Genomic DNA, 24,645 nt, shown 5'->3' with positions numbered 1-24,645 from the left:
CTAAGGGCTGTGAACCACCCAGTTTATAATGGCCAGTATACCACGGCTAAGGGCTGTGAACCACCCAGTGTATAATGGCCAGTATACCACGGCTAAGGGCTGTGAACCACCCAGTGTATAATGGCCAGTATACCACGGCTAAGGGCTGTGAACCACCCAGTGTATAATGGCCAGTATACCACGGCTAAGGGCTGTGAACCACCCAGTTTATAATGGCCAGTATACCACGGCTAAGGGCTGTGAACCACCCAGTGTATAATGGCCAGTATACCACGGCTAAGGGCTGTGAACCACCCAGTGTATAATGGCCAGTATACCACGGCTAAGGGCTGTGAACCACCCAGTGTATAATGGCCAGTATACCACGGCTAAGGGCTGTGAACCACCCAGTTTATAATGGCCAGTATACCACGGCTAAGGGCTGTGAACCACCCAGTTTATAATGGCCAGTATACCACGGCTAAGGGCTGTGAACCACCCAGTTTATAATGGCCAGTATACCACGGCTAAGGGCTGTGAACCACCCAGTGTATAATGGCCAATATACCACGGCTAAGGGCTGTGAACCACCCAGTTTATAATGGCCAGTATACCACGGCTAAGGGCTGTGAACCACCCAGTTTATAATGGCCAGTATACCACGGCTAAGGGCTGTGAACCACCCAGTTTATAATGGCCAGTATACCACGGCTAAGGGCTGTGAACCACCCAGTTTATAATGGCCAGTATACCACGGCTAAGGGCTGTGAACCACCCAGTGTATAATGGCCAGTATACCACGGCTAAGGGCTGTGAACCACCCAGTTTATAATGGCCAGTATACCACGGCTAAGGGCTGTGAACCACCCAGTGTATAATGGCCAGTATACCACGGCTAAGGGCTGTGAACCACCCAGTTTATAATGGCCAGTATACCACGGCTAAGGGCTGTGAACCACCCAGTGTATAATGGCCAGTATACCACGGCTAAGGGCTGTGAACCACCCAGTGTATAATGGCCAGTATACCACGGCTAAGGGCTGTGAACCACCCAGTTTATAATGGCCAGTATACCACGGCTAAGGGCTGTGAACCACCCAGTGTATAATGGCCAGTATACCACGGCTAAGGGCTGTGAACCACCCAGTTTATAATGGCCAGTATACCACGGCTAAGGGCTGTGAACCACCCAGTTTATAATGGCCAGTATACCACGGCTAAGGGCTGTGAACCACCCAGTTTATAATGGCCAGTATACCACGGCTAAGGGCTGTGAACCACCCAGTTTATAATGGCCAGTATACCACGGCTAAGGGCTGTGAACCACCCAGTTTATAATGGCCAGTATACCACGGCTAAGGGCTGTGAACCACCCAGTTTATAATGGCCAGTATACCACGGCTAAGGGCTGTGAACCACCCAGTTTATAATGGCCAGTATACCACGGCTAAGGGCTGTGAACCACCCAGTGTATAATGGCCAGTATACCACGGCTAAGGGCTGTGAACCACCCAGTTTATAATGGCCAGTATACCACGGCTAAGGGCTGTGAACCACCCAGTTTATAATGGCCAGTATACCACGGCTAAGGGCTGTGAACCACCCAGTGTATAATGGCCAGTATACCACGGCTAAGGGCTGTGAACCACCCAGTGTATAATGGCCAATATACCACGGCTAAGGGCTGTGAACCACCCAGTTTATAATGGCCAGTATACCACGGCTAAGGGCTGTGAACCACCCAGTTTATAATGGCCAGTATACCACGGCTAAGGGCTGTGAACCACCCAGTGTATAATGGCCAGTATACCACGGCTAAGGGCTGTGAACCACCCAGTGTATAATGGCCAGTATACCACAAACCGTGGAGTTGCCCTATTGCTTTATTTGACTATTAACAAACTAGCTGTTTAATACTCTACAGTCGTAGTACTATAATGGGTGACTGTCTAAGCATCACCACAGAGCCATCCATCTATGGGAAAACCAATAATGTGAGCTGAAGCCTGGGGCTGTCTGAACTCAATTCTAACTCAATGCCACGACTACACTATAGAGTGGATCAGACAATCAATGTGCTGATTGAACCACACACACACACACACACACACACACACACACACACACACACAACTGAGCTTTGTCCCAGTTTAGAGAGAGAGAGAGAGAGAGAGAGAGAGAGAGAGAGAGAGAGAGAGAGAGAGATGGAGAGATAGAGGAGAGAGACAGTGAGAGAGAGGGGTGGGGAGAGAGAGAGAGAGAGAGAGAGAGAGAGAGAGAGAGAGAGAGAGACCCAGAACAAACAGCCCGTGGTTCCTTTTAGTTTCAGTAGAATAGATCAACTTTCTGAGAGACTATATAGGGAATAGGGTGCAAAGTAGTGCACTATATAGGGAATAGGGTGCAAGGTAGTGTACTATATAGGGAATAGGGTGCAAAGTTGTGCACTATATAGGGAATAGGGTGCAAAGTAGTGCACTATATAGGGAATAGGGTGCAAAGTAGTGCACTATATAGGGAATAGGGAATATATAGTAACAGGAAGCAAACAGGAAAACGCTCATCCAGAGGCAGCGCTCCTAGTGGCCAGGGACTTTAATGTAGGGAAACTTAAATCCATCTACCTAATTTTTACCAGCATGTTAATTGTGCAACCAGAGGGAAAAAAACTCTAGACCACCTTTACTCCACACACAGAGACGCGTACAAAGCTCTCCCACGCCCTCCATTTGGCAAATCTGACCATAACTCTATCCTCCTGAATCCTGCTTACAAGCAAAAACTGAAGCAGAAAGCACCAGTGACTCGGTCAATAAAGAAGTGGTCAGATGTTCGCAGATGCTAAGCTACAGGACTGTTTTGCTAGCACAGACTGGAATATGTTCCAGGATTTTTCCGATAGCATTGAGGAGTACACCACATCAGTCACTGGCTTCATCAATAAGTGCATCGATGACGTCGTCCCCACAGTGACCGTACGTACCCCAACCAGAAGCCATTGATTACAGGCAACATCCGCACTGAGCTAAAGGTTAGAGGTTAGAGCTGCCGCTTTCAAGGAGTGGGACTCTAACCCGGACGCTTATAAGAAATCCCGCTATGCCCTCCGATGAACCATCAAACAGGCAAAGAGTCAATACAGGACTAAGATTGAATCGTACTACACCGGCTCTGACGCTCGTCGGATGTGGCAGGGCTTGAAAACTATTACAGACTACAAAGGGAAGCCCAGTGACACAAGCCTACTATGCTCACTTCGAGGCAAGCAACACTGAAGCATGCATGATAGCACCAGTGTGACTGTGTGATCACGCTCTCCGTAGCCGATGTGAGTAAGACCTTTAAACAGGTCAACATTCACAAGGCTGCAGGGCCAGACGGATTACCAGGACGTGTACTCCGAGCATGCGCTGACCAACTTGCAAGTGTCTTCACTGACATTTTCAACATGTCCCTGACTGAGGCTGTAATACCAACATGTTTCAAGCAGACCACCATAGTCCCCGTGCCCAAGGACTCTAAGATAACCTGCCTAAATGACTACAGACCCGTAGCACTCACGTCTGTAGCCATAAAGTGCTTTGAAAGGCTGGTCATGGCTCACATCAACACCATTATCCCAGAAACCCTAGCCCCACTTCAATTTGCATACCGCCCAAACAGACCCACAGATGATGCAATCTCTATTGCACTCCACACTGCCCTTTCCCACCTGGACAAGAGGTACACCTACGTGAGAATGCTATTCATTGACTACAGCTCAGCATTCAACACCATAGTGCCCTCAAAGCTCATCACTAAACTAAGGACCCTGGGACTAAACACCTCCCTCTGCAACTGGATCCTGGACTTCCTGACGGGCCGCCCCCAGGTGGTAAGGGTAGGTAACACCACATCTGCCACGCTGATCCTCAACACGGGGGCCCCTCAGGGGTGCGTGCTCAATCCCCTCCTGTACTTCCTGTTCACCCATGACTGCATGGCCAGGCACGACTCCAACACCATCATTACGTTTGCCGACGACACAACAGTGGTAGGCCTGATCACCGACAACGATGAGACTGCCTATAGGGAGGAGGTCAGAGACCTAGCCGTGTGGTGCCAGGATAACAACCTCTCCCTCAAAGTGATCAAGACAAAGGAAATGATTGTGGACTACAGGAAAAGGAGGACCGAGCACGTCCCCATTCTCATCTACGGGGCTGTAGTGGAGCAGGTTGAGAGCATCACCAACAAACTATCATGGTCCAAACACACCAAGACAGTCGTGAAGAGGGCACGACAAAGCCTATTCCCCCTCAGGAGACTGAAAATATTTGGCATGGGTGCTCAGATCCTCAAAAAGTTCTACAGCTGCACCATCGAGAGCATCCTGATTGGTTGCATCACTGCCTGGTATGGCAACTGCTCGGCCTCCGACGGCAAGGAAGCTACAGAGGGTAGTGCGTACGGGCCAGTACAGGCAGGCCAAGCTTCCTGCCATCCAGGACCTCTATACCAGGCGGTGTCAGAGGAAGGCCCTAAAAATTGTCAAAGACTCCAGCCACCATAGTCATAGACTGTTCTCTCTGCTACCGCATGGCAAGCGGTACCGGAGCGCCAAGTCTAGGTCCAAAAGGCTTCTTAACAGCTTCTAACCCCCCAAGCCATAAGGCTCCTGAACAGCTAGTGAAATGGCTACCCGGACTATAACATTTGATTTGATTTGATTAGGGTTCCATTTGCGATGCAACCAATGGCTAATAACCATTAGTGCCTTCTTGGTAGTGTCCCAAATGGCACCCTATAGGGAACACTGGTCAAACGTAGTGCACTAGATAGGGAATAGGTTTCCATTTGGGACTCAGCCTAAGGTTATGTCGGTGCCAGTGCAGCCAGGACAGGAGGAGGCCAGGCCTCACTCAGTCTGCTCCACTCAGGAGAGAAGTTAGTCCACCTCAAAGAATGCCCCGTCATCGGATTCCTCCCCTCGGTCGCTGATTTCCCACAATGCTCTCTGTTCTGTCCTGGCTACGGGCTACAGTCCACTCAACAAAACACACACACGGCCCACTCTCAACAAAAGAGAGACAGACAGACAGACAGGCAGACAGACAGGCAGACAGGCGGCAGGCAGACAGGCGGCAGGCAGGCAGGCAGACAGGCAGACAGGCAGGCAGGCAGGCAGGCAGACAGGCAGACAGGCAGACAGGCAGACTGGCCGGTAACAAAGACAGGAATGTCCAACTAGTGCATTTCCTCTGGCTGTGAGAGAGATGCTCTGCTCTGTCATGTGGCCTTTTTATCTATCTATGTATCTCCTTCCAGAACTACTGCCATGATTCACCACCCTATTCATAATGTAATGCATGCTTCATTACCACACACACTGCATACTCCAATGTATTACACGACAACCTGATTTCCATTGCCTTTAGCTCCCGATCTCTCTATTAATACAGGGTTAGGTGTGTGTGTGTCTGGCTCTGTGTCATAGTTGATCCAGTCCAGTTCTAAATCTCAGAGGAACTCCTTGGTCACAACGACCCCGACCCCGACCCCAGTCACGCTGCCTTGCCCCTGCCTCGTTAAGCCTAATGGATGGGGTCACACACACACACGAACACACCCTCACTGACGCTAAATGATTATTGATTAGATTTATTACTACCATTACACTGCTGTTCATTGATTATTGATTGCCATTACCATTAGTATCTATCCTGCTACTGGTCACTATTACTCATGTCTACATGTATATATTACCATTAGTATACTACCATTAGTATATTACCATTAGTATACTACCATTAGTATACTACCATTAGTATACTACCATTAGTATATTACCATTAGTATATTACCATTAGTATACTACCATTAGTATACTACCATTAGTATATTACCATTAGTATATTACCATTAGTATACTACCATTAGTATACTACCATTAGTATACTACCATTAGTATATTACCATTAGTATATTACCATTAGTATACTACCATTAGTATACTACCATTAGTATATTACCATTAGTATATTACCATTAGTATACTACCATTAGTATACTACCATTAGTATATTACCATTAGTATACTACCATTAGTATATTACCATTAGTATATTACCATTAGTATACTACCATTAGTATACTACCATTAGTATATTACCATTAGTGTACTACCATTAGTATACTACCATTAGTATATTACTAGTATATTACCATTAGTATATTACCATTAGTATATTACCATTAGTATACTACCATTAGTATACTACCATTAGTATACTACCATTAGTATATTACCATTAGTATATTACCATTAGTATATTACTAGTATATTACCATTAGTATACTACCATTAGTATATTACCATTAGTATATTACCATTAGTATACTACCATTAGTATACTACCATTAGTATACTACCATTAGTATATTACCATTAGTATATTACCATTAGTATACTACCATTAGTATACTACCATTAGTATACTACCATTAGTATATTACCATTAGTATACTACCATTAGTATATTACCATTAGTATATTACCATTAGAATATTACCATTAGTATATTACCATTAGTATATTACCATTAGTATATTACCATTAGTATACTGCCATTAGTATACTACCATTAGTATATTACCATTAGTATATTACCATTAGTATACTACCATTAGTATATTACTAGTATACTACCATTAGTATATTACCATTAGTATATTACCATTAGAATATTACCATTAGTATATTACCATTAGTATACTACCATTAGTATATTACCATTAGTATACTACCATTAGTATACTACCATTAGTATATTACCATTAGTATATTACCATTAGTATACTACCATTAGTATATTACTAGTATACTACCATTAGTATATTACCATTAGTATATTACCATTAGAATATTACCATTAGTATATTACCATTAGTATACTACCATTAGTATATTACCATTAGTATACTACCATTAGTATATTACCATTAGAATATTACCATTAGTATACTACCATTAGTATATTACCATTAGTATATTACCATTAGTATACTACCATTAGTATATTACCATTAGTATACTACCATTAGTATATTACCATTAGTATATTACCATTAGTATATTACCATTAGTATATTACCATTAGTATACTACCATTAGTATATTACCATTAGTATACTACCATTAGTATATTACTAGTATACTACCATTAGTATATTACCATTAGTATATTACCATTAGAATATTACCATTAGTATACTACCATTAGTATACTACCATTAGTATATTACCATTAGTATACTACCATTAGTATACTACCATTAGTATATTACCATTAGTATATTACCATTAGTATACTACCATTAGTATATTACCATTAGAATATTACCATTAGTATACTACCATTAGTATATTACCATTAGTATATTACCATTAGTATACTACCATTAGTATATTACCATTAGTATACTACCATTAGTATATTACCATTAGTATATTACCATTAGTATATTACCATTAGTATACTACCATTAGTATATTACCATTAGTATATTACCATTAGTATACTACCATTATTATATTACCATTAGTATATTACCATTAGTATATTACCATTAGAATATTACCATTAGAAAATTCAGAGCCCTTCCCTTTTTCCACATTTTATTACGTTTCAGCCTTATTCTAAAATTGATTAAATACATTTTTTCCCTCATCAATCTACACACAATATCCCATAATGACAAAGCAAAAACAGGTTTTTCGAAACTTTAGCTAATGTATTCAATATAAAAAACGGAAATACCTTATTTATATAAGTATTCAGACCCTTTGCTATGAGACTCGAAATTGAGCGCAGGTGCATCCTGTTTCCATTGATCATCCTTGAGATGTTTCTACAACTTGATTGGAATCCACCTGTGGTAAATTCAATTGATTGGCCATGATTTGGAAAGGCACACACCTGTCTATGTAAGGTCCCACAGTTGACAGTGCATGTCAGAGCAGAAACCAAGCCATGAGGTCGAAGGAATTGTCCGTAGAGCTCCGAGACAGGATTGTAAAGAGGCACAGATCTGGGGAAGGGTACCAAAACATTTATGCAGCATTGAAGGTCCCCAAGAACACAGTGGCCTTCATTCTTAAATGGAAGAAGTGGAACCACCAAGACTCTTCCTAGAGCTGGCCGCCCGGCCAAACTGAACAATCAGGGGGAGAAGGGCCTTGGTCAGGGAGGTGACCAAGAACCCAATGGTCACTCTGACAGAGCTCCAGAGTTCCTCTGTGGAGATGGGAGAACCTTCCAGAAGGACAATCATCTCTGTCACACTCCACCAATCAGGCCTTTATGGTAGAGTGGCCAGACGGAAGCCACTCCTCAGTAAAAGGCACATGACAGCCCGCTTGGAGTTTGCCAAAAGGCACCTAAAGACTCTCGGACCATAAGAAACAAGATTCTCTGGTCTGATGAAACCTCTCTGCCCCTCCCTCCCTCAATCCCCCTCCTCCATCTGCCCTCCCTCCCTGCTCTCCCTTCACTCTCACATCCCTCTCCTGAACACAGGAGGGGGGGGGGGACACAGGAGGAGATAAAAGGAGGAACACAGGAGGGGAGGAGGAACACAGGAGGGGGGGAGGAACACAGGAGGGGAGGAGGAACACAGGAGAGGGGGGGGACACAGAAGGGGAGGAGGAACACAGGAGGGGGGGAGGAACACAGGAGGGGTGGAGGAACACAGGAGGGGGGGGGACACAGAAGGAGAGGAGGAACACAGGAGGAGATTGACAGGAGGAACCCAGGAGGAGAGGAGGAACCCAGGAGGAGAGGAGGAACCCAGGAGGAGATGACAGGAGGAACCCAGGAGGAGAGGAGAAACCCAGGAGGAGAGGAGGCCTTGGCTATGGTGTCTCTGAGTCACACACACTCTCACAATAGGTCTCATGGTCTTCATCTACTCTACTATCAAGATCTTTATACTCAGACCTCTGTATTTTATTATCTATTTTGAATTCTGTCAAATACCAGACCATCCCAGTCTTTCGACTGCAAAAACATCAAGGCTTTCTCTCATGTGTGTCTTAGTTACATTATAGGCATACAGTATCCAGAGTAACATCATTATTCTGCATCTAGGGTTATTAGACTCAGTGGTCTCTCTCTCTCATCCGTTTCCAGAATGTTCTGTTGATGTCTTCTATCAAACAAAGCAGCTGAGGACTCTTGTATACCTTGCTTCTTATTAATTGCAAACCCATCATTGTTTATTTTGTGTTATAAACTGGGTGGTTCGAGCCCTGAATGCTGATTGGCTGACAGCCGTGGTATATCAGACCGTATACCATGGGTATGACACAACATTTATTTTTACTGCCCTAACTACGTTGGTAACCAGTTTATAATAGCAATAAGGCACCTCGGGGGTTTGTGATCTATGGCCAATATACCACAGCTAATGGCTGTATCCAGGCACTCCGCATTCCGTCGTGCATAAGAACAGCCCTCAGCCGTGGTACATTGGCCATATACCACACCCCTCTGGCCTTATTGCTTAATTATACAACTGCCTCTAATGACATTGCTAACATAGAAATATAATCTCTAGAAAGGACTTGGAACCGCTTAGCAATACGTAGGGTGTTCAAAAAATAAAAGGATGAATTCATTCAAGGTTTATAAAGTATGTCCATTCAATAGAGAATTCTGTCGGAAAAACAATAGTCTCTAAAGTTCAAAAGTTAGACAATTTACTCTGAGAATGGAGTATGTTTAGAGTGAATGGAATGTCATCACGGGCCTGATCAACAAGTGGTCACTGTTCAACAGAACTCTGTGGCGCTGCTCGGCGACAGAATGGCAGTAAATTCGAACGTCAACTGGCAAGCTAACTAGTGGCTGCAGGTTTGTGAGTGAAAACATGGGCTTTTTCTAAATGAAATCCGCTGAATACAAAACTAAGTAGGGACTAAATATATATTTACATAGCTAAGAGACTTAATTTCAATATCCACCCTCCGTGAAGACAATCTGTTCCTGTTTTCATTGTGTATTTCAGAGTATTTCCCTTTAAATCGCCATAGAAACGTCCCCTCAACGAAGATGGCAACGAAAGCCAAGGATCTGGAGAGAAAAATTACGAAGGTATCAAGTTGATTTTGATTGGTCCAACCAGTGGAAACGCCTCCAAATAGTACCACCTCACAATGCCAAATATGGAAGCGATCCAAACAAGAGAGGCGCAGTCTGAACTAGCAACGGTCACAGCAAATAAACGTTCTTATTTCATCAACACCTGTCAAGTGCAAGTATATTAAGGTTATAATATTGTAGAGAACAATCTAATGATTAATTCTATGTAATTACTAAATGACATAGGGCAAAGAAAACTACGTTTTGACATTAATTTAGTAGCACCCTCTTGAATCGCCCCGTTTTTGTCTACGTTGAAAAGCAGTGAGTCAACGCCCTACAATATAGCATCATTGACTTGAATGGGGAGGGCCACTCTCCTCCTTCTAGTTCTGTGAGTACTACTGTAGCCACAACACTGAAAAATACCGGAGTTTTGGCGCAGTTATAGCTGACTAGCGCAAAATTTATATTGCGCTATATTCTCAAAAATAATATCCCGATATGGAAATAAGTGTATAGCTTTTTTTTCCCCCCATCACTATATACACGACTGCTTCTAGTGACAATACTATTGTAGCTAGCTAGTCAGCCTAGCTGGATGCATTTATTACCTGGTTTTAGATGTGAAAGGTTTTTCCTCCTCCTTCCGATGTAGTGCCAACTATTTACAAAGCTATCCATGCCTCCTCGCCAAGCTACCCAGACCTCCTCGCCAAGCTACCCAGACCTCCTCGCCAAGCTATCCATGCCTCCTCGCCAAGCTACCCAGACCACCTCGCCAAGCTAACCAGACCTCCTCGCCAAGCTAACCAGACCTCCTCGCCAAGCTAACCAGACCTCCTCGCCAAGCTAACCAGACCTCCTCGCCAAGCTACCCAGACCTCCTCGCCAAGCTAACCAGACCTCCTCGCCAAGCTACCCAGACCTCCTCGCCAAGCTAACCAGACCTCCTCGCAAAGCTACCCAGACCTCCTCGCCAAGCTAACCAGACCTCCTCGCCAAGCTACCCAGACCTCCTCGCCACGCTACCCAGACCTCCTCGCCAAGCTACCCATGCCTCCTCGCCAAGCTAACCAGACCTCCTCGCCAAGCTAACCAGACCTCCTCGCCAAGCTACCCAGACCTCCTCGCCAAGCTACCCAGACCTCCTCGCCAAGCTAACCAGACCTCCTCGCCAAGCTACCCAGACCTCCTCGCCAAGCTAACCAGACCTCCTCGCCAAGCTAACCAGACCTCCTCGCCAAGCTACCCAGACCTCCTCGCCAAGCTACCCAGACCTCCTCGCCAAGCTAACCAGACCTCCTCGCCAAGCTAACCAGACCTCCTCGCCAAGCTAACCAGACCTCCTCGCCAAGCTAACCAGACCTCCTCGCCAAGCTAACCAGACCTCCTCGCCAAGCTAACCAGACCTCCTCGCCAAGCTAACCAGACCTCCTCGCCAAGCTAACCAGACCTCCTCGCCAAGCTAACCAGACCTCCTCGCCAAGCTAACCAGACCTCCTCGCCAAGCTAACCAGACCTCCGCACCAAAACACAGGAACATTTTCCCATAACTAGTTTTTTTTTTTTCGTCCTTTTTTTTATTGAAAGAGTTTCTTTGTAGTTAGAACATGGAAACTGGGTGGTGGGAGAGAGAAGTACATTTCTTCCTTATTAAGTTATAACTGCCCAAGTCAGTGTGTACAGAATGTTGCCGTTTGAAGAGTCAAACGTGTGCAATTAACTATCTGTTATCTGACTGGAAAGCTCTGTAATGCCACCAGGACATTGATGCAAATATTCACCTCAGTCGTTTTTTTTCTCAGGTCCATATTTAGACATGCATTAGAAATGGGTTGTAAACAAGCATGGGACTCTTTAGTGTGCGATGACTTGGCATGTTTGTCCACTAGCTTACGCATAGTGAACTGTCCTGTGCTCCTGGAATTACTCCTCCTCTACTGCATTTACAGAAAAGCTCATTCAATAATACACGTCTAGCATAGTTGTAGGCAGAGAGCAAAATGGTGTGATCGAGCTCTGGATTGACTCAAGAGTGTGAATACCACTCGTTGAAGAAAGATGACTTGTGGATAAAAACCAAGCTGAGAACCAGAGAACTGAATTCCTCATCCAACTTGGAGGGTCTGGGTGACAGCCTGCGGTGTTGGAAGGTGAAGAGGAAACGCTTTTCAAGAAAAGTTAGACAACACACACACTCACACACACACACACACTCACACACACACCGGTGCTAGAATGTTTCTGTCTGCTTCCACGAGACACCGTTATGGTCACGTGTTCAATAATGACCGAGGGGGGAGGATCTGTGTGTGTCTGCATGTTGTCTATGTTTCCAGGGTTTTTTCCAGCACTGCATGGAAACAGCATAGTTGGTGCTTTCACTGACTAATGTTATCATTTAGAATCAGGACATACATGTTTATGTGCACGGAGAGACACTGACTCCTCCCCCTTCCTTCCTGGGTAGAGTAGAGACACTGACTCCTCCCCCTTCCTTCCTGGGGAGAGTAGAGACACTGACTCCTCCCCCTTCCTTCCTGGGTAGAGTAGAGACACTGACTCCTCCCCCTTCTTTCCTGGGTAGAGTAGAGACACTGACTCCTCCCCCTTCTTTCCTGGGTAGAGTAGAGACACTGACTCCTCCCCCTTCTTTCCTGGGTAGAGTAGAGACACTGACTCCTCCCCCTTCCTTCCTGGGTAGAGTAGAGACACTGACTCCTCCCCCTTCCTTCCTGGGTAGAGTAGAGACACTGTCTCCTCCCCCTTCCTTCCTGGGTAGAGTAGAGACACTGACTCCTCCCCCTTCCTTCCTGGGTAGAGTAGAGACACTGACTCCTCCCCCTTCCTTCCTGGGTAGAGTAGAGACACTGACTCCTCCCCCTTCTTTCCTGGGTAGAGTAGAGACACTGGCTCCTCCCCCTTCTTTCCTGGGTAGAGTAGAGACACTGACTCCTCCCCCTTCCTTCCTGGGTAGAGTAGAGACACTGGCTCCTCCCCCTTCTTTCCTGGGTAGAGTAGAGACACTGACTCCTCCCCCTTCCTTCCTGGGTAGAGTAGAGACACTGACTCCTCCCCCTTCCTTCCTGGGTAGAGTAGAGACACTGACTCCTCCCCCTTCTTTCCTGGGTAGAGTAGAGACACTGGCTCCTCCCCCTTCTTTCCTGGGTAGAGTAGAGACACTGACTCCTCCCCCTTCCTTCCTGGGTAGAGTAGAGACACTGACTCCTCCCCCTTCCTTCCTGGGTAGAGTAGAGACATAACCCCTCCCCCTTCCTTCCTGGGTAGAGTAGAGACACTGGCTCCTCCCCCTTCCTTCCTGGGTAGAGTAGAGACACTGGCTCCTCCCCCTTCCTTCCTGGGTAGAGTAGAGACACTGGCTCAAACTTTGGGTTGCAAAATTCCAGTAAACCTTCCCAAACAGCTAATCAATGGATGCCTGGGCTATCTGCATTGACTCTATGCGCGCGCGCACACACACACACACACACACACACACACACACACACACACACACACACACACACACACACACACACACACACACACACACACACACACACACACACACACACACACACACACACACACACACACACACACACACACACACACACACACACACACACACACACACACACACACACACACACACAACACACACACACACACGCAGGTAGCTTAGTGGGTAAGAGCGTTGTGCCAGTAACCGAAAGGTCGCTGGTTCTAATCCCCGAGCCGAATAGGTGAAAAATCTGTTGATGTGACTTTGAGCAAGGCACTTAACCCTAATTGCTCCTGTAAGTCGCTCTGGATAAGAGCGTCTGCTAAATGACAAAAAAAAAACATAATAATAATATTTGCTCACACACACGACACACATGCACACATAGATACACTCATCATATACGCTGCTGCTTCTCTTTTTATCATATATCCTGTTGCCTAGTCACCTTACCCCTATCCATATCTACCTGTACCACTCCAGTATCCCTGCACATTGTTAATATGGTACTGGCACTGACCCTGTTTATAGCTTACAATTGCTTTATTCTATTTTATTATATGATTACTGAACTGATGTTGATTACTGAACTGATGTTGATTACTGAACTGATGTTGATTACTGAACTGATGTTGATTACTGAATTGATGTTGATTACTGAATTGATGTTGATTACTGAACTGATATTGATTACTGAACTGATGTTGATTACTGAATTGATGTTGATTACTGAATTGATGTTGATTACTGAACTGATGTTGATTACTGAATTGATGTTGATTACTGAACTGGTGTTGATTACTGAATTGATGTTGATTACTGAACTGATGTTGATTACTGAACTGATGTTGATTACTGAATTGATGTTGATTACTGAACTGATGTTGATTACTGAATTGATGTTGATTACTGAACTGATGTTGATTACTGAACTGATGTTGATTACTGAACTGATGTTGATTACTGAATTGATGTTGATTACTGAACTGATGTTGATTACTGAACTGATGTTGATTACTGAACTGATGTTGATTACTGAACTGATGTTGATTACTGAACTGATGTTGATTACTGAATTGATATTGATTACTGAATTGTTGGGAAAGAGCTTGCAAGAAAGGCATTTCACTCTACTTGTGCATGTGACAATAGAACTTGAAACATAAAACTTTTAAATTCCCAGGTATTCCAGAAATCCAGGAGGAGAGTGATGGAGTGCTGCATCAGATGACCTGACCTCCACAATCCCCCGACCTCAACTCAATAGAGATGGTTTGGGATGAGTTGGACCACAGAGTGAAGGAAAAGCAGCCAACAAGTGCTCAGCATATGTGGGAAAAGCATTCCAAGTGAAGCTGGTTGAGAGAATGCCAAGAGTGTGCAAAGCTGTCATCAAGGCAAAGGGTGGCTACTTTGAAGAATCTAAAATGTGTTTAACACTTTTTTGGTTACTACATGATTCCATGTGTGTTATTTCATAGTTTTGATGTCTTCACTATTATTCTACAATGTAGAAAATAGTAAAAATAAAGAAATGAGTAGGTATGTACAAACTTTTGACTGGTACTATATATCAACCCAACCAGAGAGATTGTCTTGCTATTTCTTTCAGGCTCAGACTCAGCCATGGTTGGAATGCAATGAACAATCATTTATCCTGGAATTTAATGGATCGTGGAATCAAATCAAACCTTATCTTCCCCCTGGCACAGAGGAGACATGCTGGGCTGGGGAATGTAGGAGGCACCGAGGCTGCAGAGGGAGAAGGGGCGGGGCTTGAAGGTGGTGGCGGGGGCTTACTGGTAGGCAGCAGGGCCAAATTGAAGGTACAACAACTCAGTCGTTTCCTTATAAGGACATGCCTGGACAAATTAGCCCTCAGAAACCAGTCAGTCTGTCAGTCAGTCAGTCAGTCAATCAATCAGCCAGTCAGTCTGTAAACACCTGCACTCACTACACCCCTGGGCTCTGGCAACAGCTACACAGGAAGTCTATTCTAGATGATGAGATTATGAATCTGTAGATTGAAATATAGAGAGGTACCGAGAGAGAGAGAGAGAGAGCGAGAGAGAGAGAGGTACAGAGAGAGAGAGAGGTACAGAGAGAGAGAGAGAGAGAGAGAGAAAGAGGGAGGGAAGAGAGAAAGAGAGGGGTGGGAGGGAGAGAGAGAAAGAAAGGGGTGGGAGAGAAGAGAGGGAGAGAGTAAGGGGGAGAGAAAGAGAGAGGGAAAGAGCGAGAGAGAGTATGAAGCTGAGGTGTCATTATTAAGTTATAATCATATATGAGTACCTACTACAAATATATTTTTCTCCAGTATTGTTTCAGTCTTGTTTCAGTCTTGTTTCAGTCCCAACAGAACAGTGAACCCTAGTGTGTAATAGACCTGCATGCCCACCAGGGTCACCTGGCTGAGGAGGGGCGGGGCACACAGAACGGTGCGGGGGGGGGGGGGGGTCGACCTGGTCCACGCCCACCACACGTTTTCATTTGCGGAGGCTTTCCAGGCAGACAATCGATGGGCAGAGCGGGGTTTGTATAGCTCAGTGGGTTTGTCTGGGCATGTTCAGTACAAAAATGTTTTGGAACGTTGCAGATAGAAATAATGCCATGAAAAGAACTGACATGATTCCTTGGAATCAGAGAGGCATGTTTGTTCTACACAGAGTTGGGTAAATCTGCCTTTTCCTACCAGGCCCCTATCTTGTGGAATAATCTCCAAGTAACGTTTCATTTGGATGTGTTGTTGTCTCCGGGTCAGTTTAGGAGAAAGGGATTTTTACATTGATAAATGTGTTTGTTTTGTTCGAATGTTTATATAATATTAGCAATTTATTGAATTTTGTGTTTTAAATGGTGTATAATTTTATTTTCTGTATTGTAACCACTGGTTAAATAAAAGTTAAGTAAATGATACATTTCTATCTGAACGATGGCCAACGTTGTGGCTGTCCTCCAGCTGAACACTGGCCTGGTACCTGCTTGTCCCTACCTGTGTGAAGCTAGCCAGAATAACGATTAGCCACAATAATGGAATTTGCAATTCGCCTTCAAAATAAAAGTCCCTCATTGAACGTGATGCAAACTGATAAAAATAGTGGAATCATGCCATACTTGCACTAGCTCATGCTAAACTAGGGATGGGCATTTGAAATGATTTCACTATTCAAATAATATCATAATATGTTGTTTCGGGGATATCCGGATAGTCAACATGCATGTGTTTTAAAGAAATAGGAGACTTGCTCGCACGACAAGAGAGAGAGCCGATGTGCTGCACTCTGCTTGTTTCAGCAGAATGGTCAGGGAGAGGCGAGAGAGAAGCAGGGGCCAGTGTGTGTGACAGTCTATGTGTGAAGGACAGCGAGAGCGAGAGAAAGTAGCCAAACCGACTCGTGCTAGTTAAACAAACTCGTTGCTGCTATAGGTTATCTATCATACCATCTGGCAGTGCCTGTCTTGACTGCATCAAAGCGTTGTAAAGAAGCTAGCTAGCTACAGTAGCCAGCTAAGTTAGCCAGCTAGCTAGTTAAAGTAGCCAGCTAAGTTAGCCAGCTAGCTAGTTAAAGTAGCCAGCTAAGTTAGCCAGCTAGCTACAGTAGCCAGCTAAATTAGCCAGCTAGCTAGCTACAGTAGCCAGCTAAGTTAGCCAGCTAGCTACAGTAGCCAGCTAAGTTAGCCAGCTAGCTAGCTACAGTAGCCAGCTAAGTTAGCCAGCTAGCTAGTTAAAGTAGCAAGGCTAATTGAGGCTGTTGCTGCACTCCCTGTTAGTGTCTACAACAACTCCATTCATATGAAACAACAGCCTACCTGTTGGTTGATCATTGATCAACAACAGCCTACTCCTTTCTCATTTAGCCAACGTCATTCACTTGCTACACACGGCCTCTGACTGTAGCGCTGCTGTGATTGGCCGACAATAATCAACAAGCTACATGTGTCTAGGCTACCGTTGCGTCTTTTTTACGGGCCACACTCATACAAACTTTCATAAAACTAGTAGGCTGATACCCTGTTTCATGGGTGCACAATCCATTGGTAAGGCTGTACAGTGCATATAAGTATGCCCCCAATGCAATTATGCAGTCAACCGTTTGTTTATTGTCAAACTAATTATTTTATGTACTTTTTAATGATGTAACAACATTCAAACCCTGTTTAGCATTATCTAGTTCGAATATGGCATGATTCCACTAATTGCAAAGATTCCACTAATTGTAACCGTTTGCATGACGTTTAATGAGGGACTTTTATTTTGAAGGTGAACCGCAAACTCCACGTCCAAACACAGAGAATGACGCTGCTGGTGACCGTAGCAACGGAGTAAACAATGGTTTTCCATGTGTGAAAAAGTGAATCGCCATAAGCATGCATACAAAGTATTTCCAGGCATCAGGTTTTTAGATTTCTTTTTGCACATTTATAAAAAATAAATAAAAAATCGATAAGAAAACAATGATTTTTATTGTTAGACTGTGTAAACCTACAATGTTAGCCAGCTAGCTAGCTAGCTTGCTTATCTGTTAGAACCAATAAAAGTTCAGAAATGGGACGAAAATGGCAGCTGTCTTGGTCAAGGAAAAATTCAAAACCAGTCTAACTGGAATGAATGGCAGTAGACGCATATGGTGCATTCGGAAAATATTCAGACCCCTTGACTTTTCCCACATTTTAATCTATTTTATTTTAAAATTGATTAAATAGTTTTTTCCTCCCTCATCAATCTACACACAATACCCCATAATGACAAAGCAAAAACAGGTTTTTAGATTTTTTTTTGCATATTTATTAAACATTTAAAAACAGAAATATCACATTTACATAAGTATTCAGATCCTTTACTCAGTACTTTGTTGAAGCACCTCTGGCAGCGATTACAGCAGAGTCTTCTTGGGTATGACGCTACAAGCTTGGCACACCTGTATTTGGGGAGTTTCTCCAATTCTCTGCAGATCCTCTCAAGCTCTGTCAGGTTGTATGGGGAGCGTCACTGCACAGCTATTTTCAGATCTCTCCAGAGATGTTCAATTGGGTTCAAGTCCGGGCTCTGGCTGGGCCACTCAAGGACATTCAGAGACTTCTCCAGAAGCCACTCCTGCGTTGTCTTAACTGTGTGCTTAGGGTCGTGGTCCTGTTGGAAGGTGAACCTTCGCCCCAGTCTGAGGTCCTGAGCGCTCTGGAGCAGGTTTTCATCAAGGATCTCTCTGTACTTTGCTACGTTCATCTTTCCCTCAATCTTGACTAGTCTCTCAGTCCCTGCCGCTGAAAAACATCCCCACAGCATTATGCTGCCACCACCATGCTTTACCGTAGCGATGGTACCAGGTTTCCTCCAGACCGGACACTTGGCATTCAGGCCAAAACGTTCAATCTTGGTTTCATCAGACCAGAGAATCTTGTTTCTCATGGTCTGAGAGTCCTTTAAGTGCCTTTTGGTAAACTCAAAGCGGGCTGTCATGTGCCTTTTACTGAGGAGTGGCTTCCGTCTGGCCAATCTACCATAAAGGCTGATTGGTAGAGTGCTGCAGAGATGGTTGTCCTTCTGGAAGTTTCTCCTATCTCCACAGAGGAACTCTGGAGCTCTGTCAGAGTGACCAATGGGTTCTTGGTCACCTCCCTGACCAAGGCCCTTTCTCCCCCGATTGCTCAGTTTGGCCGGGTGGCCAGCTCTAGGAAGAGTCTTGGTGGTTCCAAACTTCTTCCATTTAAGAATGATGGAGGCCACTGTGTTCTTGGGGACCTTCAATGCTGCAGAAATGTTTTGGTACCCTTCCCCAGATCTGTGAGTCGACACAATCCTGTCTCGGAGCTCTACGGACGATCCCTTCGACCTCATGGCTTGGTTCTTGCTCTGACATGCACTGTCAACTGTGGGACCTTATATAGACAGGTGTGTGCCTTTCCAAATCATGTCCAATCAATTGAATTTACCCCAGGTGGACTCCAATCAAGTTGTAGAACCATCTCAAGGATAATCAATGGGAACAGGATGCACCTGAGCTCAATTTCGAGTCTCTTGGCAAAGGGTCTAAATACTTATGTAAATAAGTGTTTTTTATTTTTAATACATTTGCAATCATTATGGGGTATTGTGTGTAGATTGATGAGGGAAGAAATACAATTTTATCCATTTTAGAATAAAGCTGTAAAGTCAAGGGGTCTGAACACTTTCCGAATGCTCTGTACATGATGCATTTCCTACTTTTACTTATGCAGGACAATAAAACTAAGGCATATAATGTATCAGTAATTGCGAAATGGAATTATAGTCAACCTAAAATATTGTCATACAATTATAAAGACAGTTTTAGACCAATTTCCTATATAAATAGCCTCTAAAATATATGTAAACAGACTCGTTTTTGTTGTCTTGGAAAGCTGTGAGTCCTATTATATCATACAATATCAGTACTTGTTGCATTTACAACTTGTCTAAGTCCTATCATCAACTGATTTCAACCAGTCTATGGCTGTGGATTGACTGCATTGTTTGAATCAAATGTTGGCATATTGGCAGTTAATGGGAAAAATTTATGGACTCATTCCTCTAAAACTAGCTAACAAACATACAGTGCAGATAAAGTCTTCAAATTCATTATTTTACACAATATCTTAATCACAGCACTGGCAAACCATGGTTGACCAACTCCCTGAACAAAATGGCTGACTTTTATCCCATCATAGAAGGTTCATGTCCATTCTAGTATTCTAATTCCTAATTCTATGGAGGAAACATCATCTCATGGGGTGAGTCTCAAATGGCACCCTATTCTCTATATATTGCACTACTCTTGACCTGAGCCCATAACTAACATTGATCTACCAGGGAAACACTGAAGGAAAAGAACAGGTCACTAAACTCTTTTAAGGAACATCAACAAACTTCATTCACTTTAATCTGTGGTGAGGTTAGTGTGTGTGTGTGTATGTATGTGTCAGTGAAATATGCACTCCCGTGGCGGAGGACACTAGTACACGCCTGCCCCCTCCCCCTCTCCTCCACTCCCGCCCCCTCTATCCCTCCCGGCGTGCTCCCATCCCATAATGTTTTTGTTTTTTTTGTCTAGTCAGAGCTCCACACAACAACCCACTTCGCTCTCTCTGTGTCCTCACGTTCAGAAACACATGATACAAATTATGAATCTGGTTATGTGTGACCATACAGCAGTCAAGACACCGAGGAGGGATGAGCCATCAGGGGTTCTCTCCCCCCCCAAAACATAAACTCCATCAGAGTATGACTCCAATCACTGTTCATGTGTTGGTTGTCATATGATTTGTTGTCATTCCTTCCCAACTACTGATATGTCGTCACACAAATCAAGTGCTAGTCTGAACTCTCACAGGATGCATTTTGTCCCATTGTTTACATGTCTGTGGGTGGTCCAGGCCCCTCTTTCTCAGTCTGCTGAGGTGATATGAAAGTAGAGGGCTTCATGTTTCTAGAAACGTACCGCAATTGAGAATCGATTCACCTTTAGATGGAGTTCTTGGCTGTTTTGGCTTCCAGAGCCAATTCGCCCTTTAAAACAGAACGTGCAAGGTCTTTGGACTAAAGAGTAACGTTAGATTCCTTTAGTCCAAAATTGGGTTATGGTTTCGCTAACCAAATCGTCAGTCCTAGCTTGCTATTAAGAACATCGAATTTAATAATGCCAATAATATTTTCAATTTGACTTTTGCTTTCAAAAGCAGCTCAAACATAGAACATGTAAGAATGAACTTCATAGCCACTGAAATACACCGTGCATTACAGGGAAATAATGCGCGCTCTAGAATGCCCTTAAAGCCAATCAGAAACAAGTATTCAACAATGCCATGGTATAAACAGTTATAATGCATCGCATTACAACTTGTAAGTCCTTGTTTGGTCTAGTTTATATGTCACCTCTACTGTAAGTCCTTGTATGGTCTAGTTTATATGTCACCTCTACTGTAAATATCTAAAGGAACATCTTGTCATAAACTGGAAACATTACTTGAGGTCTATTTAGTGGTCCCTTCCTTCCTTTGCTCTAAACAAACTGTCATATTATTCAAAGAAAGGGCCAGCAACAGTACGAGTGGACGCTCATGAACTCCATGGTAGCTGGTTACTATGGTAACTACTCTAACAGTACGTGGTCCTCTGTAGCTCAGCTGGTAGAGCACGGCGCTTGTAACGCCAAGGTAGTGGGTTCGATCCCCGGGTCCACCCATACACAAAAAAAAAAAATGTATGCATGCATGACTGTAAGTCGCTTTGGATAAAAGCGTCTGCTAAATGGCATATTATTATTATTATTATTTACTAACTGCTGTAGTCAGTACCTCCAGAAGACAAGGTCTCGAGGTAGGCAGACAGGCTTGTGCTAGTTGTTGGCTCCCCGCATCTGTAATTATTTACGTGCGTTCCCTGACCTCACATACCGAGCCGCCCCGGTGCTTCGTTTTCCCTCTCTCACCGGTAGCCGTCTGGCGGTGACGGCATAATTCAGGAAACTAGAAACTGAAGTTTTCAAAGTAAGAAAAAAAAAAAAAAAAAAAGGAAAGGAAAACGTTTTTCCAACTGCCGCTGCATGAGAAGGGGGGACGATTATTACCATTTTAGGGCACGCAAGCTCACATCCAAGCCCAACCCTTCTAACCACACTGCTTACTCAGATTCCATCCAATTTTCTTCCCTCTTTTTTCAAAGCAAAAAGGAAAAGTGTGGGAGAGAGAGTGAGAGAGAGACACACAGACAAGACATACAGACAGACAGACAGAGAGAGAGACAGACAGAGACAGAGAGAAAACGAGAGAGCGCAAATGTTTTCACCCATTCTTGAAATACTTTCATTTGAACTACTCCATTGCTCAGTCTTGTCCAGTCATACTTGGGCAAATAGCTCTGATCTGAACCAATCACTCCCTTTACAAAAAAAGTGCAGTAACTGCAGTCGACTGTGGTATTTTGGACGCAGTAATTTCAGAATAATTATTATACTGCACTGTAACTGCAGGTACACAGCAAAAGTACTGCAGCCAAAAAAAAACAGTATTATTTTGGAAGCAGGATTTGTAGTGTACTGCAGTAATACTGCAATCTTCAATTATATTATAGGCCTATCAATCCAATGCACCATCAACACTAACAAAAACAAGTATCTTCTGTTGTGTAATTGTACGTTAATTAGGCCTGAATCAACACATAGACCATTACCAGTATATGGTTGACATCACCAGAAATTAGGCAGATTGGAAGGTCTACAATAGAAGGAGAGGAGAGGAGAGGAGACGGTAGGGGAAGAGGAGAGGAGATGGTAGGGGAAGAGGAGATGAGACGGTAGGGGAAGAGGAGAGGAGATGGTAGGGGAAGAGGAGACATGATACAGCAGTTGGATGTAGGAGCGCATGTCTGACATCTGTTGCTCGGAGAGGTGGGCGGACTATTTCCACTATTAATAGTTTTTTCTAGCGGGGGGGGGTGGGTGTACAGGAGATTAGGCCATTCATCAGGGCTACAGACACTATGCTGCTTCGATTACAGGCGAGCCGGCTGCTTTTACGCATGATGATAAAACACAAATCCTTCATGTAATGTTTATGCTAGTCAAATCTTCCAGTAGGCTAAACCCTATTCGAAAAAAAAAAAAGTTTTTGTAAATTTGAAATTTGACAAATGTTTTACCCTACCTAACTCGGAGCTTAATAAATGTAGTGTAAAAAACATTAACAAAAAATTGCTGAATCTTATTTGTTTGTTGTCATGGTCCAATATATTTTGGCCAATAATAATGTTCCCAAGATCCAACCGTCAAAGAGCCGTATCAATGTCAAAGTAGCCTACAGGTTGCCTGCCTGCTGCGCTTATATGTCCCTCTGCCCTCTCATCTCGGCTGCATTCAGAGGTGGAGGTAGAGGCATCAAAACACCTTTACCCATCAGGAAGGCCTCGGAGCTAGATGGATCACACGGTAAAATGTATTCTATTCACCTTTCTCTGCTGTTTCTCCCACGCCGGGTCCAACAGCATATCCCGGTCCCAGTCATCTTCCTGAGGCATATAATCGTTTTCATCTCCGTCATACGGGTCCATGTCGAAAGTAGGCATGGATTATACTTCCTCGCGCTCCTGTGTTCCCCGGTACGGTACTCGGCGGTGGACCGGAGGTGATGTTGCAGCAGTACTTTACCGTCTCCCGCACGCTCAAGACCGTGTGGATGAAATTAACGGTCCCCCGGCTTCACTGTATCTCTCTCGCTGCTAACTCTTTTTCTCTCGCTCTCTCTCTCCCTCTCCGCTAACTCACACAAGCCCCTCACCTTCTGTCTTTCTTTTTCTATCCAACAAATGTTTTTTCACCCACCCATCTAAAGCGGGTAAGTAGGCAGGTCCTTGGCAAACTACAACGTGATTGGATACAAGGGAGTTATATGGCCCGCCCACCATCAACAAGTCCAACATAATTGGCTGTAGCAGCAGTCAGTGCAGAGACTTTAATGTGGGTTATGTGGACTGTATTAGCATAGGTTGCCGGATACTTTGATTGGGATACATCCTAATGTGTCAGTGTTTCATGTCATTCAAAACAATGCAAATTTAGACCTAAGTAAGTAAAGCGCGCAAATTTTACCACCCGTATTACGGTAATTTACCCTTTCAGTCTACTGTGTATACCTACGCCAAAAGCGCACATCCCCCTAGCAGTAACCTACTGGTAGCTGGAGGCTATATTCCACCTGGAAGAGGAGACCACACCCATCCTTCCCGTCATCTATCAGAAAGATAGACGGACAGGCAACTTGTTGACAGACGGACAGGCAACTTGTTGACAGACAGACAAACACGCGCCATCTAGGCAGGGGTTGCCAAACCCCCCCCCCCCTTCCAGCATTCAGGAACATCCCGATTCTATACATTTTGGCATGTCTAATGTAATATGAGTGACAAAAACATTAGGGAATTGATCTAGGCAACTTGTTGATAGATGTCCATGGAGCAGCAATGACTGAGGTTAAAGCCTACAATGACTTATTTAACACTGATGGCTAAATAATAATCTTTATGTGCCAGAC

The 24,645-nt window shown here is 44.1% G+C and overlaps 1 protein-coding gene across 1 annotated transcript in view; it reads right to left on the bottom strand.

The window, feature by feature from the left end:
- Nucleotides 1-23,862, bottom strand: part of actn1 (actinin, alpha 1) — a 118,309-nt gene extending 94,447 nt beyond the window's left edge. The window contains 1 exon segment of the mRNA XM_084181525.1: nucleotides 23,564-23,862. Coding sequence (XP_084037651.1) covers nucleotides 23,564-23,680 — 117 coding nt within the window. The 5' untranslated portion in view covers nucleotides 23,681-23,862.
- Nucleotides 23,863-24,645: the final 783 nt, after the last annotated feature.

The sequence above is a fragment of the Coregonus lavaretus genome (assembly GCF_964263955.1).
Source record: "Coregonus lavaretus genome assembly, chromosome: 18".
Taxonomy (NCBI): domain Eukaryota; kingdom Metazoa; phylum Chordata; class Actinopteri; order Salmoniformes; family Salmonidae; genus Coregonus; species Coregonus lavaretus.
This window is presented reverse-complemented; position numbering and strand designations above follow the sequence as displayed.